The 20,000-nt window shown below is 44.9% G+C and overlaps 1 protein-coding gene across 1 annotated transcript in view; it reads right to left on the reverse strand.

Moving 5' to 3' along the window:
• The window catches only part of LOC142881263 (uncharacterized), a gene marked incomplete at its 5' end in the record, with an annotated part of 73,329 nt that overhangs the window by 49,266 nt on the left and 4,063 nt on the right, over positions 1–20,000 (reverse strand). Inside the window, 5 exons of the mRNA XM_076015416.1 lie at positions 7,628–7,981; positions 8,126–8,479; positions 8,610–8,963; positions 19,062–19,415; positions 19,506–19,859. Of these exons, the coding sequence (XP_075871531.1) occupies positions 7,628–7,981; positions 8,126–8,479; positions 8,610–8,963; positions 19,062–19,415; positions 19,506–19,859 (1,770 nt within the window). The remainder of the gene's footprint in view (positions 1–7,627; positions 7,982–8,125; positions 8,480–8,609; positions 8,964–19,061; positions 19,416–19,505; positions 19,860–20,000) is intronic.

The following is a 20,000-nucleotide window of genomic DNA, read 5'->3' on the forward strand; positions in this document are numbered from 1 at the left end:
CCTCCAAATGTCACGTTCAGTTTTTTCTCTGGCTTTCCAATTTTTCCAAGCATATATCCCAGAAACTGCAGCTTTCTGTTGAGTTGTTTGTACCAGAAGATTTGGTTGTAGCTATTAATACTGTGTGAGCAGTTGATTGTTGCTGTTTGTCCTGCTGTGCTCATCATGTCAGCTGGATCCTGGTGGACCTGGTCACTGAGGGAGGAACCTGCAGAGGTCAAAACACACGTTAAGTCAAACTGCTTTGCAGTGAATCATGCTGTGAAACATGCAGGTAAATGTGTGATTAGAGTGAGCAGAGATGTTCAGTGAGGTTACCTGAGACCAGTAGGATGTTGAGGGTCAAACAGCAGAGAAGAATCATCATGTTTCCTGGCTGATGTTTGAGTCACCCTTGTGTTTGGTTCAGTTTGTATCAGGATGGGTTTGGTCCTTCAGCGGTGGGAGGTGTCACAGTGGAGGTGAGTGGGAGGAGCTTCATTCTGAATTACTATATTTAAGTAGAGGTAGACTGATGTGGTGTCCTGACCCTGCTGACCTGAGACTCAGCAGGAGATGCTGAGTGAATATCTGAGGTGGGTGTGGCTCTGAGCTGCTCAGCAGCAGGAACCTCCTACTAAAATCTCTCCATCTTTCTAAGCGGGAGACACAGTTGGTGTGATGGATGCAGCTGCGTGAGTCTTCATCACTGACACTGGGAGCTTTTTGCTCTGAGGAGCAGTGAGACACGTCACTGTGTTGACTAGCTGCGCAGAAGTAAAGTGCACTGCTGCTCCGGCTGAGTCCTCTGATGGTCAACATGCACATCTTTCCCTCCATCGCACTCCCTTTTATTGCCACATTCACTCTAGGCTCAGTGTTACCAGTATTAACATTCATGTATCCCAGAAGCTGCATCCTACTGTCCTGGGACTGCTTGTACCACAGGATGATGCTGTAACCCTGGATGTTGTGTGAACACTGGATTTTAGCGTCTTTCCCTTGTTGGCTGAACATCTCATGTGGCTTCTGGTGGACTTTGTCACTGAGAGAGGAACCTTTGAAGAGTCACGAAAAAGAGTCAGCAATATTCCTTTTGAGAACATGAATTTTGCCCTTTAAACATGGGTTAGCTTTTCTTTGTAAATTGGTGCAGAATTTTTTTTTATTACCTGAGACCATGATGAAGTTTAAAGTGATGCAGATGACAGCTATCATGATGTTGATGCTCTTGCCCAAGTTCTTGGTGTGCCATAATTGTTGTCACACTGTGCTGCTGGTTCCTGTCTTGAACTCGGAGACTTCCTCCTCACTGAATAATCATGTTTCATCACAAGAGGTCTACTGCCCCCTTCTGGGTGTCAATCAAACAACACAAACCTGTTTGTGTTTAAACTTTGCGTCAGTTTTGGGGACCAAAATTTGTTTTCTGTTTTATTTTTTTTGTCAGTGGAAAAAATATATTTCACATCCAGCTCAGCGTATTTGCTTTGCATATTAAGGTACAAGGGTGACACGGTGGCGCATTGGTTAGCGCTGCATCCTCATAGCAAGAAGGTTGTGGGTTTGACTTTGGGCCTTGGACCTTTCTGTGGGAGTTTGCATGTTCTCTCTGTGTCTGTGTGGGTTCTCCAGCTTCCTCCAACAGTCCAAAAACATGCATGCACGTGATGTGAATTGGAAATTCTAAGTTCTTTTTTTTCCTAATCAGTAGATATTTCATGTTCTCAGCATTGACATCTAGTTATTTGTACCAAACAGATTTTTGAAGAATTAAAGTTGTCTATTTTTTAATCAAAAATAATAGTCTCAATGATTTGGGTGGAAACGGGAGGAGCAGCGCCTGAGTGATATCAGTCACTGCACCGTGTTCCACCTGCTGTTGGTGAGTTACGGAAGGTTTTTGCTGAAGCAGTCAGCTGTGTGCAGCACTGTGCTGTACTGGCTGCGTAGAAATACACTGCACTGTCCTCGTGGTGACTTTGCAGGATTTTAAGACTTGACTGTTTTCCCCCATCACCGCTCACATCCATCTTCCCCTTAAACCCATCTTCAACCACTGCAGAGGTGAAGCGAACATCGCCAAGCAGGACCATGTCGTGTTTCCCAGCCGACTGTCTGTACCACTGGATCATATCAAAGTTTGGGTCTGAATGTTGGCAGTTGAGTTGGATTTCTTCATTGTGAGGTTTGATCAGAGCGCTGGGAATCTGGCGGACTCCGAAGGACCCTGAAAGACATTGGACATCATCAGCCTCAGTGATGGAATGAGGTTGAAGTCGGTGTTGAAATGATTACCTGGTGTCAGTTTGTTTCGCAGAGAAACACAAACTGTGCAAAAGAGAAACTGCAGACTGGACTTTAAAACAAACAAACAAACAAACAAACAAACAGACAAAAAAAATGTGTAGCGGGTGGAAGGTGAACAAGACGGTTGACATACATGTGTAGAGCTGGGGCAACGTGAGGGGGAAAGGGGCGGAGTCAACACAATGAGCCGTGGGGCGTCGTCGTCATCCACAGAGAGCCTGCCACAGGATTTTATGTTCACCCTGTCAGCTGCTTGCACAGCAGTGAGAGTGCTGACGGCACAGTAGTAAACTCCACTGTCGCTCGGCCTCGCATCTGTCACGGTGAACGCACCTCATCCTTTGTAGCTGAATATTTGTACCGGCTGAGTCAGCCGAAGTCTGGCTGGCTGCTGAAAGGAACCATGTGGACCATCAGCGTCAGGCCCTCGCCTGGCCGCTGCAGGTACCAGCTCATCTCCAGGTAGTGGCCGCCCAGATCCTGACTACAGTTCATCTGAGCTGGCTGACCGGCCTCCACCAGTACCGCTGAGGTCTGTTGGACTGGGTTGCGCCCAGCGCTCCCTGCGACCACACCTCCCACCAGCAGCAGTAAACAGCAAACTGGCCTCGCCACAGACATGACGACGAATCTCTTGAGGGTCAGAGACGTTGTCCACTGACAGAGCAACTTGCATGATTCGTCCCAAGAAAAGACAGTGGATCAGCGGAACACAGCCCTGTCACATGACCTCTGAGAGGTGTGTTTTCAGAATGACATGATGTCACGTGGAAGTGGAAGGAATGTGTGGTTACCAAGCCTAACTATTAACCTGATAATGGAGTTATTCAGTGTGTGGTTAGTGTGAGCAGCTGCCTGCTGTTGGCTGCCGAGTCAAACCCGTGCGGTCTGACTGGGAGCTGTCATTACTCTACGAGGACCCCTACAGGATACGTGGGTTTGTGTTCAGTCTTTGCAAGGCCCTGCAGCACTGTGTTTACTGACGGCACAGAAATACACTCCCTGATCCTGCGGCTCGACTCACCTCACGGTGAACGACCCGTTGTAAGCATCGGGTTTGGTGGCTGAGAATTTGCTGGTGTTGAAGGAGCCAAAGTCGTGGTTCTTTCTCCCTAGTGCTGTGAAGACGACCAGCCTCATGGTTCCTCCTGGCAGCTGTCGGAACCAGTACATCTGAGTGTAACCTGCAGTCTTTGTGTGACTGCAGTCCATTGTAGCATCTTCCCCTTCAGGTTTCCACAAGCTGGACATTTGGGTGACATCATCAGCGCCTGTCAGACCTGCTAGAAGAACAGATTGGTCTCGTTTCTGTAAAGGTCAAAGAGTAACGCAGGGTTGCAGTGTTTGAGGCTGCTTCTACCTTTAATCCAGAGAAGAAGAATTAGTGCCACATTTTTCATGATGACAGCCATGTTGTGTCTATCCTAAGGATGCAGTTAGTCAAGTTAAAGTACTGGAGGAGTTAGAGGTCAAAATATCAGTGGTGGGCGTGTCATTCGAGACTTTCCCTCCTCTTTTATTGTGTCTGCCACGAGGTTCCTCTGCAGCAGAGGAAATGGAATGTTTAGATAACGATGAACTGGGGTTTTTGCTCAACGCTCTCATGCGACTCTGTCACTGTGTTGACTCACGGCACAGAAATACACTCCCTGGTCCTGTGGCTCCACTTTCTCCACAGTCAACGTCCCACTGAGGGCGTTGGTCTTGTTGGTCGAGAATCGTTTCCCCTTGAACTCTGGCTCAAATTTTGGTTCGGACTTGGGTGCAGTGAGCACCATCTGTTTCATGCCTTCTCCCGGCAGCTGTCGGAACCAGTACATCTGGTAGTAGAATTCACCCTTTGTGTGTCTGCAGTCCATTGTGGCGTTTTCCCCTTCAGTTGTCCAAAGTGTGGAGTTCTGGATGACGTCGTCCCCAGCCATCAGACCTGTGAGGAGAGCAGACCATTTAGCTGTGCTAACTGGAGAGATGATACAGTCGGGAAGGATTGGGACTGGTTGTACCTTCGATATCCTGAGCAGAAGAATCAAAGTAACGTGTTTTATGAAATCCATGTTGTCTGCACTCTGAGACCTTCGCTCATGTATTGTCTGTCAGAGAAGATGAAAGTATTGCAGGTGGGAGGGACCCTGGTTTGTGGATCAATATTCATATTGTCAATGTGTTGATGTTCTGCTCATCACTTTTGTTAAATAAGGTCTCCTCCTGCTGGTGTAAGATAAAAACTGAGGCCTCTGAAGGAGATTATGTCTGGTGTTTGAAGCTGCAGCGTTAGCTGTGTGTGTGTGTCAAGTGTGTTTGTGTCATGTGGTGTGTGTCAGTGGACGAGGAAGGAGCAGAAAGAGAGAGCTGTGTGTGGAGAGAAAGAGAGTTGTGTCATCCCCCCCCCCCCTCCATTTATAGCTCTTATCATGATTGGTTTGTAGTGGTACTGGTTTTACTGCTACTTGACACAATTTTCATCCTCTCACTAGCTAAAGATGCAAGCAGCAAGTCACAACATTTAGCAAATTAATATGGTATTGAACTAGAAATTTTTTTGAAATTTTTCATCATGCCTTGACAGTTTTAGACCCCTCAATTCAATTCAACTTTCTGACATGCAGAAAAGGACACACTGATGACTTCCCCATCTCTTTTCGAACAGTACTCTGTCTCTGTAAAATGAAGTAAACTTCCTGCGGTTCATTCAGGAAATTAGACGACATTACCATGGATGCTATCTGCTCCAACATGGAAAATAAATTGATCCAAGCCCATTTTTTGAACAGGATTCTCAACTCTCCTGCCACAATCAAAATATGGTCCGTTTTCCTTCTACACAACTGCCCCCTACTCTACTGCTCATTAATAATCACAGTAATAACATCCATCTATCCACCCGTCCACCCATCCATCCATCCATCCATTTCCAATACATTATTTCTTAACTCAGGGTCACAGGGTTCTGCTGGAGCCTATCCCAGGTGTCATAGGGCAAGGAGAGGCAGGGAGACACCTTGGACGTTCTTGGTGTGAGGCAGCAGCACCAACCATTGCACCACCTTGTGGCCAATATAACATAATGACGTTATTTGCTTTGCAATGTGCTTTTATTCCCGCTAGATGGAAGCAAATTGCAGCCATTGATGCTTCTGACAGTGCGCTGTTTGGTCTAATCTAGTTCATTATGCCAGTCTTCTTGCTCGTCTGCTATGTGCAATGCGTTGCAAGTTTATCCTGCAGATGGCGCCCTGCCCACTGAAACATTCTGCACTTGGCATCAGGCACAGCTGAGATGTCAGTGGAAAGTTTCAGTCTGGTCACAAGACACACGTGCCCAGGCTCAACATTATGATTGTGTGGATCCAGGAGAGTCGGGCAGTGATGAGCTGCTGGTTCTCTTATGTAGCCAACTTTTTGTCCCCTCACTTGTTTCCCTGAGAGATTCTGACATTCTAGTCTGTCCTGTCTGTTACATTGAATCCTGCTTTTTCACAGAGTTGCAGACGTTTATAGCGAAGGTTGTTTTCAATAGGACTGTCAACAGGTTAGACAGTTAAAGTGCTTCTGCATATACATGCCAAAGTGTCTGGTTACCAACAGTATTAATATCAGCACCATGTCTTTGGTGATTCCATTAGACACAGAAGAGACCTGAGCTCTGGTTTTAGCAGTAGAAGCAACAGCTTGTCTCTGCAGGATGAGGTTTTGTGGCTCAGATGTTGAGATGCTGCATATACTTTGTGGTTGCAAATCTGCTGTTTCCTGTTTGTTTCACTCTGACGAGCGCAAACATGTTTTTGACATTGTTCAATGTTATCTAAAAACAAAACAAATGGTTCGCAAGGTTCCTCAACGAGTGATCCAATGATGAGATCCCTATCACATGTCACAACTGTCCACCTCCTCATTCCTAGTTGCTAAATTATGATGATTTGACGCATGTAGTTAAGAGATGCTCATAACAGTATCAGGTGGGAGGAATCGTGGTGAAAACAAGCTTCAACTTTTGTGGTTCCTGCCAAGGCCTCCAGTGGAAAATAGCTGTTAAAAATAACACAAGTGACTTTCCAGAAGATAAAACTGTGACTCACGATATTACGGGACTCAAGAAGATTGGGTAGAAATACTGAATGTCAAGTCTTCAGTTGAGAAGATGCCTTTTTGTTTATACTGCTCCAACAAACGGCCTAAAGGCTTTTTGAGAAGTAATAAAAGTCCAGTAGAGTATTGGCTTTGGCTGGAGGTTGTCAACAGAGGGCTAATATGCAACTTCTTGGATGTTCTCTGTGTTTTTTGCATTTTGTTTTGTGTTTTTACGATTAATGACATTAGAAGATGGGGGTGATTATTTCAATTTACTCCTGACAATGATACTCTCAACAAAGAGCTCTCATTGTTTCCACATGCTGATTAGTTTTAATGTGGTTTGTCTGTTTGACACAGGACTTGAACCTCATGTGATGGATAAACAATGTTTAAAGAGCTGCAGTAACTCATAATGCAGCTTCACAGTTGACAGTTGACACAGAAATGAATGTTTTCCCAGCTGTGTGGACAGAGAGAGGGCGTGTGTGTGTGTGTGTACTGCGGATAAGCAGGTGCAATGCGAGGAGCGTGGCTGCGGAAACAAACAAGAAGACAGTTTCATCGTTTCTCAGCAGAGAAACAAGGCTGCGTGACCACATCCTGCACCTCTGCAGCATTTTGGCCCCAGTTTCACACTTGATGTGCTCACACACTCTTAAATCAATAAGGTACCAGGGTGAAGATACACACACTGACTTTATTAAACAAAAAAAAACTAAAAAAAACTGTGCTCTGAAAAAACACTTGTATGAACACAAATAAAAAGAAGAAGAAGTAGAAGAAGAAGTGGTGAATGTGAGGGTTTCCAGATTTGAACAGTCTTCATTTCCCAGCAGCCCCTCTGCTTGTCTCTCTCAGGGGCTCAGCTTCCCCGCTGACCTCTGAAAGCATGAAGACACACAGTGTTTTTAAGAGGAGAGGAAAAGAGGCAGAGGTCAAAGGTGGCACTGTGCTAGAAACCAACCTGAAGCCTGTATAGCAGAAATGCCACAAAGGCACAGTAGACGCAGCTCTTGGCGATGAAGACGATGTAGGAGAGTTTAGCCGACTGGCTGATCTTCAAGTATTTCTCTATGGGGGTTTTAAGCAGACAGTTAAAATTTTGAAGTTCCTCACTGGGAACATATCACACCTGAAATCTAAGACATTCTCACCTCTGGTCAGACTGTCCATTACTGGAGCTGAGAGGCAGAATGAACACAAACACATGGTTATTTCCCAGCCAGTCGTCAGGTTGGACATCTTCTCATCGCCCCAGTGGACTCACCTGGTTCACCATTGACCGTATCTGTTGTAATTATGTCACTGGTTCCATTGAAGATCTTGACGATGCATTTGAACTGGGTGTCAGGATTGAACCAGGTGTCAGCAGAGACCGTTAGCCTGCTGCTGATCTTGTAGTATTGCTCCCCCTGAGGCCGCAGTGGAGCAGTGTCTGTTGCCACGCCATCCTTGACCTCCTCCCCATTCTGCTCCCAGGACACGGAGACGTGGTCTGGGTAAACGACTGAGGCCACACACACAAGCGTCTTGATTCTTCCGTTGTCCTTCCTGCTTCTGCATTCCTCCTCTGAAGGTGTTATAAGATTCACCGTCGGTGGTGTCACTTGGCAAGTTTCCTCTGCAGAGAAATGTAAAAAAAAACTCTTTACCTCTGGTGAAACTTTACTTTGCTGGAGCTGAGAGGCAGACTGAACTCCAACACATGGTTATTCCCCAGCCAGCCATCAGGTTGGACATCTTCTCCACCCCAAAGTCAACTCACCTGGTTCACCATTGACTGTATCAGTTGTAATTATATCACTGGTCCCGTTTAAAATCTTGACAATACATTTGAACTGGGTGCCAGGATTGAACCAGGTGTCAGCAGAGACCCTCAACCTGCTGCTGATCTTGTAGAATTTCTCCCCCTCAGGTTGCAGTGCTGCAGTGTCTGTCGCCACGCCATCCTTGACCTCCTCACCGTTCTGCTCCCAGGACACGGAGACCTGTTCCGGGTAGAAGCCAGAGGCCATGCACACCAGCGTCTTCTTTCTGCCCTTGTCCTTGTTGTTTCTGCATTCCTCCTCTGGAGGCTTCATAAGATTCACGGTTGGTGCGGTCACTTGGCAATTTTCTTCTGCAGCAAAATAGACAAAAGACATCTTTACCTGTGGTCAGACTGGCAGGAGGAGAAAATGTCCAACCTGTTGACTGACTGGGAAATAACCAATTAATCTCTTGGCTCCAGCAAAGCCCAGTCAACTCACTTGATTCACCATTCACTTGATCCATCTTAATTCTGTTATTGGTCCCATCAAATAACTTGACGATGCATGTGAACTGGGTGCCAGGATTGAACCAGGTGTCAGCGGAGACCCTCAGTCTGCTGCACATGATGTAGTATTGCTCCCCCTCAGGTCGTAGGGTGGCAGTGTCCATTGCCACGCCATCCTTGACCTCCTTCCCGTTCTGTTCCCAGGACATGGAGGCGTGGTCTGGGTAGAAGCCAGAGGCCACGCACACCAGCGTCTTCTTTATGTCTTTGTCCTTCTGGTTTCTGCATTGCTCCTCTGAAGGTTTAATAATCTGCACCGTCGGTGATGTCACTTGGCGATTTTCTTCTGCAGAAACAAACATTCAAGTCAGTGTGAAAGCTGTGCAGTAGTTCCAGTCTGGTAGTGGTGCAGGATGTGGGAGGGTGACAGAGAATCGAGTGACCTTTCAGAGTTGACGCAATTTCAGGTCACCATGGCGGTTTGTGTAAAAAGTCTCTTAGGAAGTCTTACTGAGAACCGTCAGCCTGGTTTCTTCTCTGAAGACGGGAGGATAAGAAGTCGAGCATACTGCCGACTGGCGTGTGAAAAACTCACTAATCTACCGACCGGCTGCTTCACACTCGAAGTGGTTTGAAAGCACAAAGCACCGCAGAATAATCAGCTTGCCAACAGTTTAGAGTCGTGTCAGCAGCCTTCATCCAGTCCTGCCGCCCAAATATTCTATGTTTTTCAGTTTTCCTCAAGTTCTGCTCTGACCACACACATCAATGACGTTTATACCACTAAACAACATGTTGTTCATACGACAGCTCTCAGAGTTAACACTCAATTAGGTAAAGAAGCGCGGACGTGTCAAATATTTGAAGGATTTTCTCACCCAGCAGTGAGTCTGGTCCCTCTGCCAAAGTAAGCAGGATAATAATTGTTCACACTGATACAACACTGCAGAAAAAAGCTGCTAGCAGCGTTTCTTCTACACTTCACACTCATTCACTCTTATTGGACGTGCATTCTTTCCTCACACAATTTAACCACATTAACAGCTCTTAATGTTTTTGTAAACCTCACCAGCACCCAAACTGAGACGTTCCTTTAGAATTTGCCTTTTCATCTTGGCCATCAGTTTAAAACAGCATTGTTGTAGTGTTGTTGAGGGAGGAACGATGAGAGGAGATTTTGGTGCTTTACTCACTGAGAACAGCCAGTTTGGTTCCTGAGCCAAAGTGAGCTTAGTAATGGGCACAAAGTGTGAGCATGGTGCCAAATAGACAAATAGTTTGGCCCAACCTTTTTTTTGTTTGTTGATGTATGTCGACTCACCTAAAACAATCATTTTGATTCCTTGGCCAAAGTAAACCGTTTTCACCAAGAACAGTGAGATTTGTCCCTTTTCCAAAGTAGGCTTTGTTAAGATTATCACAGTGCAGAAACGCAGCATCAAACTAAAACCTTTCCCTCTGGTCAATGCAAAAATGTTTTCATATCTTTGTAGAACATTCATTCATCCATCTTCCATACCCGCTTATTCCTATTCAGGGTCACGGGGGTCTGCTGGAGCCTATCCCAGCTGTCTTAGGGCGAAGGCAGGGTGACACCCTGGACAAGTCGCCAGTTCATCGCAGGGCCTTTGTAGAACATGAATGGGCATATTTACCTAGAACTGTCAGCTTGGTTCCTTGGCTGAAGTGAGTAGGCTCAGTGTAGCCCACAGTGTTTTCACCTCAGCTCATTATTGCAGCTTCTTCAGACTGATGGATCCTCCTCCTTTACAACAACAACCAAACTAAATGAATGTTTTTTTCTGTTTAATCAAATAGTTAAAAGTCAGACTCACCAAAAACAATGTGGTTGGTTCATATTCCAAAGTATGCTTCAGTTCCAATGAACCCTTAATGCCCTTAATGTCTCCTTGACCAAAAAGTCTCCAGACTTTCTATAATCTGCACATTGAGTTGATATAATAATCCAGAGGAAGGAGAAAGGATGAGTTCAACCATGTCCAAAGTCCTGTTTGCTTTTCATCCAAATGAGCTGGAGGAACATCCAAACACTCCTCACAAGAGTTTGAAGAGTAATTCTGCATGTTTTCCAGCATATGTTGTGAATAAAAATTGACTTTTCTAAGGTCAGAGTGTCCTGATGCCTCACACACCTTCACCTGGGTGATGTTTCCTGCTAAACTGGAGTGGCAGGCAGCGTGCAGCATCCTCCACACTGAGTGCTAATGCTGGGAGGTTTTTGTACGGTGGCTCAATGGGATTGTATCACGTGGGTCCCAAGTATCCACAGTGAAAATGCACCACACAAAAACCTGCCGTGTGTTTGGCTGCCTGCTCAACCCTCCCTCCACATCTCAGCCTCCATCTGTGTGGGAGCAGCTGCAGCAGTCGGCCGCCTGCTGCTATTTCTGTGTGACAGCGGCTGAGAAAAGAAGAGTACAGGGAGGGAAAAGGAAGTTCAACTGGCCTGTTTGTGTTTGTTTTGGCTTGTTTGGGGAAGTGACATCACAGCTGGTCACACCTCTCTCTCTTCCTAGCCTGTCTCTCCTGGCAACAGGAGACAAACAGCTGATCAGTAGGTGATACAACTCCTTTTTAGATGGATCGGCCGATGACCAAAAAAAAAATCAAATCAAATAGCTTTATTGTGTGAGTGTATTGTGACCTCAAGCAACTTTCTTTTTAAGGCTATTTGCACATTACAACTGCTGTGTCATGTTAAAAAATTGTTAGCTACCACCGCTTACTCAATGTTCTTTTTGTGTTTTGTGTTCGCTGGCAGCGAAACTTAAGAAGCAGCAGTTTGCTGCCTCTTAAGTTTCGCTTTGTGAGCGATTTTAACGCACTTGTGTCAACATCTGTTGAATTAAGCTGTTACTGTTTAGTGCTTTGTGGCTAAAAATAAAAGATTTTATGACTCGATGGATTGTTTCATTGTCTTGATTTTCACAGCGAGGACAGTGATTTGAAACAAGTCAACAGCATTAAACAAAGAATTTTAAGGCCGACTAAAATGTTTTGAAACACAAAAAAGTTAAACATATTATTATGGGGACAACAAGAAGAAGAGAAGAAGCGCCGCTGGAAATGCGCCCAGAGCTAGCCATGGAGCGATCTGGTGTCGATTACTAATCCTGGTCAGAAAGCCCCACCCACAGCCTTCTGAGTGCATTTTGCTTTTACCAGACGGTAAAAGCACAATACAAAAGGAAAAAAGGACAAAAAAAGGACAAAAGGAAAAGGCAAAGGCAAAAAACTTTTGTCATTGTTTTTTCCATTAGTCTTTTACAATGACAAAACAGAAAAGGCAAAGACAAAATGTACCTTTATATTTGTATTCATTCATTCATTCATTCATTTTTAATTTTGACATTCCTGTGATTCCATAATTCACAAGGAAATTTCATTTTATGTTCTTCATGCTGACATTGCAGCTCTTCCATTATGGGTTCAGACACACTTAGAGAAGGAGGGTCAGAGAGTCAGCAGCTTCTCTTGATTTGGTTTTAGTCGCTCACGTGTATGGATTCCACTACTTGAAGTAGACTTTGGGTACATTTACTGCAGGTTGGGATATGTTGCAGTTCCGACTGTCCTTGTGAGCTCCATAAAGTCTGTTGTCAATTGCATAATGCTGCTATTATAAGTCAGGGTGGGGTCGATCCAATCCAGTGTTTGCGTTGGATTCTGATACCAACATAATTCATGGATTGGAAATTTCTGATCAATGATCAACTCATGTAAAATCAACAATAATGATAATAATATTAAAGCAGACAGAGCTCTGATGTCGGAGACGTTTCTCAGCCTATTTTTCCTCCACACTTTAATCATTGGTGCAGTCAGGGTCTCAAGGAGATGTGGGTTTTAAGTGAAGTGAAGACATTAAACCACATCACTGTGCTCTTTCTTGCAGCGCAGAAATACACACCTGAGTGTGACGGATCAGCTCTGGGAATTATCAGCGCTCCTTTTTGCTTGCTTTCCCTGGTGATCTCAAAGTGATTCCTAAACTGATCCTCATAGTCAGGGCTACTGCCATAATAGTTGTATCCAATCAAGCTGATCGAGCCCTTGTCCTTCTGCTGGTACCACAGCATTACAGTCAAGCTGCTGTCATCGTGGCTGCAGCTGATTTTTACCCTTGTTGCCGCGTTGACTATTTTTGGGAAGGACGGCTCAAATCTCAGTCAGCGCCTCATCTGTCAGAAAAAAAGGAAATTGCATTAAAATTCAGCTGAATTAAAATTAAAGATGTACAATTCAGTTGATTTAGAAATTCAACACAACAATGAAATGAGTGTTTTCAATGTTTTGGACGTTACATGGCAGTAAGATGAGGAGAAGTCCAGTCAGAGACGGAGACATGTTGGAGCCGCTGTGGATGAAAGTGATGAAACTTCTTCTGCTCATTCTCATGTCCCAGTAACAGGAAGAGATCAGGGCTTTTAGTGAGGGAGGGGCTTGAAGCCACATATAAGTCACATCTTCTCTCATCAGCTTGAATTGGTCTTTGAACTGCTTCTCATAGGTCGGGGAACTCTGACCATATGTGTAACCAATGAGATCCAGAGACCGGCCGTCCACTTTCTGCTGGTAGCAGAGCATCACCTGAAGGTTGTTGTCATTATGACTGCAGGATAGGCAGACTGTGGTGTTCTCTCCTACTATCTGTTGAGGAGAGTCCTTGAAGGTCACTGTGCTCACCAGGAGGAGGGACAACAAGATTGTTGATGCAAAGAGAGAGAAAAAAAAACAAGGAAAATATTTTTTGCTGCTGTTTTAAGTTGAGACGGTGTTTGAGCTCACTTAATAAAAAGAGATGAGAAGTAAGTTAAAGTTTAACAACCAGTGATTGTCACATCCTGAAGGATGTGAATTGTCCTCTGCATTTGACCCATCATCCTCTGAGGGAGCAGTGGGCAGCAGCGGTGAAAAGCTGTCTTACCTGGTCTCTGCCTCCCCCTGTTGGTGAAATGTCAGCCGTCAAGATGGTTGTGCAAGTTTTTGATTTTCTAATTATGATATTTTTATATAAAACATTCAGAGACAAAATGAAAGTAAATTCTTTATATTTTCCAATGTTGTGTTTAAATGTAAATTATCATAAGTAAGGAACACATCTGCTTCTGGATTTATTTTCTGGGCTTCCAGGATTGTAGGAGAGTCATAATACATATAACCAATAAGCTTGAGGGCAGAATCTCCTAGTGAGCACTGGTACCATAGAATGGTGTCATAGCCTGGGATGGTATGTCTGAAGCTCAGGTGGACTTCTTGGTTTGGTTTCACTATCAGGTCGGTGGGAGTCTGGAAAACTTGTTGACCTTTACTGAGGTAGAAACTCCTGGAAGGAATTAGAAGGCAACATTAAGTTGCTAGATTAGTGTGATAGTGGTGGAGTGTCTGTCTTAGCATGTGAAGTTGCTTGTTTGGATTAAATTACTGGGAAAACATTCAAAAGACTTTAACAGTGAGAAATAAGTTGTTTCTCTCAGGTCAGTAATGAATTGAAACACTGTATAAATACGTCACCTTTCATCCTGGAGATGATGAGGTTTTAACATGATGTGAATAGCGTCATGTTGAGTTCAGTGACCCAGCTGGAGTTGTTTGTGCTGCTTTTTCAACCAAAGGAAGAGACAGGAAGTGATGTTGTCATCACGTCACATTGTTAACATGTGAAGCTCAACATTTCAGTAGACAGTGAGGAAGTTCTTTGAATGTGATGAGGAACAGAAACATAAGCATCATGTGGAGATCATACATGGAGTTCAAAGTCTAATGTGAATAATGATAAACGATGAAGATAATATGATGTGGTCGGGAGATGTGGCTTCATGTTGGTTCCTCTGCCCTATTCTCAGAGTATTTCTGGTGCTCCAGCTTCTGGTAAGAGTTAAGTCACTTCCTGATTCCGCTGCCCAATCAGTTTTTGTTCAGCCGCTCTGCATCTCGCATTACCATGTTTGCTTACAGCACAAAAGTAAATGCCCCTGTCCTCCAGCTGCAGGTCTTTCACAGTCAGAGCGCCAGTGGAGAATTTTTCTTTGGTTGCTGAATACCTTCTGTCGGCTCCCTTGTTGCCAGGTTTCCCACCATAAAATGTGCAGACAGCCATGCTCATGCTTTCCCCCCCGATGCCAAAACCAGTACATCTGGTTATAAGTAACATCTCCACTGTGGTTTCAGTTCATCTCTGCAGAGTTTCACACTGCAGTCAAATAAAATCAATGTTATCTTGGAGGTGGGAGAGATCATCTTTAATGTTACTTCCTGGTTTGCTTGTCACTTTTGTTGAAGGTCTCCTCCTGTAAAATCAGCCCTAAAGCAGCTTTTAAAAGAAAATTTCCAACACACACCAATATTTTCTCATACCTATTTCAAACTCCCTGTGCCCACACATGCACTCAATCTCCCCTCAGCACTGTCACAATGGTTCCAATTCCCAACTTTCTGATGTCTTTCAAACCTCTGAAGCTAAAATGGGGAGTGGTGTGAACCCAAATGCAGCACAAACAGCGTAGTAGAGATTGTAATGACCTTTATTAGAACAGTCCGCAGGTGAAATGGCAGGTAAGGGAGAAGGTGCTGGATCAGGCAGAAGGCTGGTCGGGTTGTCAGGGAGCTGACGGTGGAGGCTGTTCGGGGGCTGAAGGCTGGTCTGGTGGTTGGGGAGCAGGAGCAGGCAGGTCAGAACACCGGGAAATCCAAGCAGGACCGGGCTCGGTCAGCAACAGGTGCGCATGCAGAGACCTGCGGGAAGGTCTTGCATGAGAACAAAGAATAATCTGGCAAAGAATGGGTGTGGAGCAGGAGCATATATACTGAGCTGATTGCAGATGAAGAGCAGCTGTGAGCACAGGTGAGTGGAGTTGGCTGATGAGGTAGGAGTGGCTGGCATGCTGAGTGGAAAAGTACTGTGACCCAATAACAGAACTATAACAAGAGCAAGTCATGCCTCTCCTTTGTGTGATTGCCAATCTGTCATTGTTAACTCTCCTCTCACCAATGGAATAGTTCTTTCTTCCTTCAAAACTGCCACCATCACCCAAATCCTGAAAAACTGGCTCGTATCCCAATATTTACACTAATCTCATTCCCTTCTCCAACCACCTTTCATTTCCAAAATCCTCGAAAAAGTAGCCAAAAAGGTTTTTGCATGAGCACCAAAACTGCCCTTATAAAAATCCAGTCAACAGTCAACGTCCCACTGAGGGCGTTGGTCTTGGTAGTCGAGAATCGACTGGCTCAAATTTTGGTTCGGACTTGGGTACAGTGAGCACCATCTGTTTCATGCCTTCTCCCGGCAGCTGTCGGAACCAGTACATCAGATAGTTTCACCCTTTGTGTGTCTGCTGTCCATTGTGGCGTTTTCCCCTTCAGTTGTCCAAAGTGTGGAGTTCTGGATGACGTCGTCCCCAGCCATCAGACCTGTGAGGAGAGCAGACCATTTAGCTGTGCTAACTGGAGAGATGATACAGTTGGGAAGGATTGGGACTGGTTGTACCTTCGATCCTGAGCAGAAGAATTAAAGTAACGTGTTTTATGAAATCCATGTTGTCTTCACTCTGAGACCTTCGCTCATGTATTGTCTGTCAGAGAAGATGAAAGTATTGCAGGTGGGAGGGACCCTGGTTTGTGGATCAATATTCATATTGTCAATGTGTTGATGTTCTGCTCATCACTTTTGTTGAATTAGGTCTCCTCCTGCTGGTGTAAAATAAAGACTGAGGCCTCTGAAGGAGATTATGTCTGGTGTTTCGAGACATGTTAGCTGTGTTTGTGTGCAGGTGTTCTTGTGTCATGTGGTGTGTGTCAGGTGTTGAGGGTGCTCATGTGTATCAGTGGACGAGGAAGGAGCAGAAGAGAGAGCTGTGTGTGGAGAGAGAGAAAGTTGTGTCATCCCCTCATTTATAGCTCTTATCATGATTGGTTTGTAGTGGTACTGGTTTTACTGCTACTTGTAACAAGTTTCATCCTCTCACTAGCTAAAGATGCATCAGCAAAATACCACAGTTGGCAAATTAATATGGTATTGAACAACATTAATATAACCCACACTAGAGATTTTTCATCATGCCTTGACAGTTTTAGGCTCATCAATTGACATCAATTCATTGACTTCATGACATGCAGAAAAGGACACACTGATGACTTAACCTGCTGTTCTGGTCTCTCCTCCTTACAACTGCACAGCTCATGAACTCCATATAAGTGACCATTTCCTCATCTCTTTAAGAGACAGTACCTTGGGGTGAGGCAGCAGCGCCAACCACTGCACCAATGTGGCCAATATAACATTATGATGTTATTTGCGTTATATTTGCAATATGCTTTTATTTCAGCTAGATGGCAGCAAATTGCAGCCACAGCAGTGAGCTCTGTTTGGTCTAATCTAGTTCATGATGCCAGTCTTCTTGCTCGTCTGCTATGTGCAATGTGTTGCAACTTTATCTTGCAGATGGCGCCCTGCCCACTGAAACATTCTGCACTTGGCATCAGGCACAGCTGAGATGTCAGTGGAAGGTTTCAGTCTGGTCACAAGACACGTGCCTGTGCTTAACAGTATGATTGTGTGGATCCAGGAGAGTCGGGCAGTGATGAGCTGCTGGTTCTCTTATGTAGCCAACTTTTTGTCCCCTCACTTGTTTCCCTGAGAGATTCTGACATTCTAGTCTGTCCTGTCTGTTACATTGAATCATGCTTTTTAACACAGATGCAGATATTTATAGTGAAGGTTGTTTTCAACAGGTCAACAGGTTAGACAGTTAAAGTGCTTCTGCATATACATGGCAAAGTGTCTGGTTACTAACAGTATAAATATCAGCACCATGTCTTTGGTGATTCCATTAGACACAGAAGAGACCTGAGCTCTGGTTTTAGCAGCAGAAGCAACAGCTTGTCTCTGCAGGATGAGGTTTTGTGGCTCAGACGTTGAGATGCTGCGTATACTTTGTGGTTGCACATCTGCTGCTTCCTGTTTGCTTGACGCTGACTCTCACAAACATGTTTTTGACATTGTTCAATGTTTTCTAAAAACAACAAAACAAATGGGTCGCAAGGTTCCTCAATGATGAGAGCCCTATTACATGTCACAACTGTCCGCCTCCTCGCTCTAGTTGCTAAATTACAATGATTTGATGCCCACAGTAAAAAAAAATAATAAAATGCTCATTACAGTATCAGGTGGGAGGAATCGTGGTGAAAACAAGCTTCAACCTTTGTGGTTCCTGCCAAGGCCTCCAGTGGAAAATGACTGTTAAAAATAACGCACAATCAGAAGATAAAAATGTGACTAATTTTAAGGCATCGTGAGAAATAAGAAAAGTGCAGGAGAACATTGGCTCAAAGCAGGAGGCTTTCAACAGAGGGCTAATATGCAATTTCCTGGAGGTTCTCTGTGTTGTTGTTGTTTTACGATTAATGACATTAGAAGATGGGGTGATTATTTCAATTTACTTTTTTACAATGACACTCAACAAAGAGCTCTCATTGTTTCCACATGCTGATTAATTTTAATGCGGTTTGTCTGTTTGACACAGGACTTGAACCTAATGTGATGGATAAACAATGTTTAAAGAGCTGCAGTAACTCATAATGCAGCTTTAGTTGACACAGAAATGAATGTTTTCCCAGCTGGGTCGACAGAGAGAGAGTGTGTGTGTGTGTGTGTGTGTGTGTGTGTGTGTGTACTGCGGAGAAGCAGGTGCAATGCACGGAGCGTAGCTGTGGTAACAAACAAGACGGCAGCCTTGTTTCTCAGCAGAGAAACAAGGCTGCGTGACCACATCCTGCGCCTCTGCAGCGTTTTGGTCCCAGTTTCACACTTGATGCACTCGCACACTCTTGAATCAATAAGGTACCACGGTGAAGATCCACACACCGACTTTATTAAGAAATTTAAAAAAATGTGCTCTTAAAAAACACTTATGCGAACACGAAGAAGTAGAAGAAGAAGTGGTGAATGCGAGGGTTTCCAGATTTGAACAGGCTTCATTTCCCAGCAGCCCCTCTGCTTGTCTCTCTCAGCAGCTTAGCTTCCCCGCTGACCTGAGCATGAAGACACATGGTGTTTTTAGGAGGAGAGGAGAAGAGGCAGAGGTCAAATGTCAAAAATGCCTCTGTGCTAGAAACCAACCTGAAGCCTGTACAGCAGAAATGCCACAAAGGCGCAGTAGACCCAGCTCTTGGCGATGAAGACAACGCAGGAGAGTTTAGCCGACTGGCTGATCTTGAAATATTTCTCTACAGGGGCTTTAAGCAGATGGTTGAAAATCTGAAGCTTCTCATGGTGATCATGTCACACCTCAAATCAAAGACATTCTTACCTATGGTCAGATTGTCCTTTACTGGAGCTGAGAGGCAGATTGAACATAAACACATGGTTATTTTCCAGCCAGTCGTCATGTTGGACATCTTCTCATCCCCCCAGTGGACTCACCTGGTTCACCATTGACCATAGCTGTTGTAATCATAAACTTTTCCCCATCAAAGAACTTGACGATGCATGTGAACTGGGTGTCAGGATTCAACCAGGTGTCAGCAGAGACCCTCAACCTGCTGCTCATCTTGTAGAATTTCTCCCCCGGAGGCCGCAGTGCAACGGTGTCTGTCGCCACGCCATCCTTGACCTCCTCCCCATTCTGCTCCCAGGACACGGAGACGTGGTCTGGGTAGAAGTCTGAGGCCACGCACACCAGAGTCTTGTTTCTCCCGTTGTCCTTCTGGTTTCTGCATTCCTCCTCTGAAGGCTTAATAAGCTTCACCGTCGGTGGTGTCACTTGGCAATTTTCTTCTGCAGTGAAATAGACAAAAGACTGGGGTTTGCTGGAGCTGAGACAGGTTAAACACAAAGACTTGGTTATTTCCCAGTTAGTCAACTCACTTGGTTCACCATTAACTATATCCGTCTTAATTATGTAAATGGTCCCATCAAAAAACCTGACGACGCATTTGAACTGGGTGCCAGGATTGAACCAGGTGTCAGCAGAGACCCTCAACCTGCTGCTGATCTTGTAGTAGTTCTCCTCCTCAGGCCAAAGGGCGGCTGTGCCCATTGTCACGCCATCCTTGACCTCCTCCCCGTTCTGCTCCCAGGACACGGAGGCGTGGTCTGGGTAGAAGTCTGAGGCCACGCACACCAGAGTCTTCTTGCTGCCTTTGTCCTTCTGGTTTCTGCATTGCTCCTCTAAAGGTTTAATAATCTGCACCGTTGGTAATGTCACTTGGCGATTTTCTTCTGCAGAGACAAACATTCAAATGTAGCGGTGCATGATGTGGTAGGGGTTACAGAAACTCGAGGGAACATTCAGAGTTGACGCAATTTCGGGTCACCTTGGCGGTTTGTGTAAAAAGTCTCTTAGGAAGTCTTACCGAGAAC

The sequence above is a fragment of the Nelusetta ayraudi genome, unplaced genomic scaffold (genome assembly GCF_046127955.1).
Source record: "Nelusetta ayraudi isolate G7.1 ecotype Tasmania unplaced genomic scaffold, CSIRO-AGI_Nayr_v1 ptg000189l, whole genome shotgun sequence".
NCBI classification, from domain to species: Eukaryota; Metazoa; Chordata; class Actinopteri; order Tetraodontiformes; family Monacanthidae; genus Nelusetta; species Nelusetta ayraudi.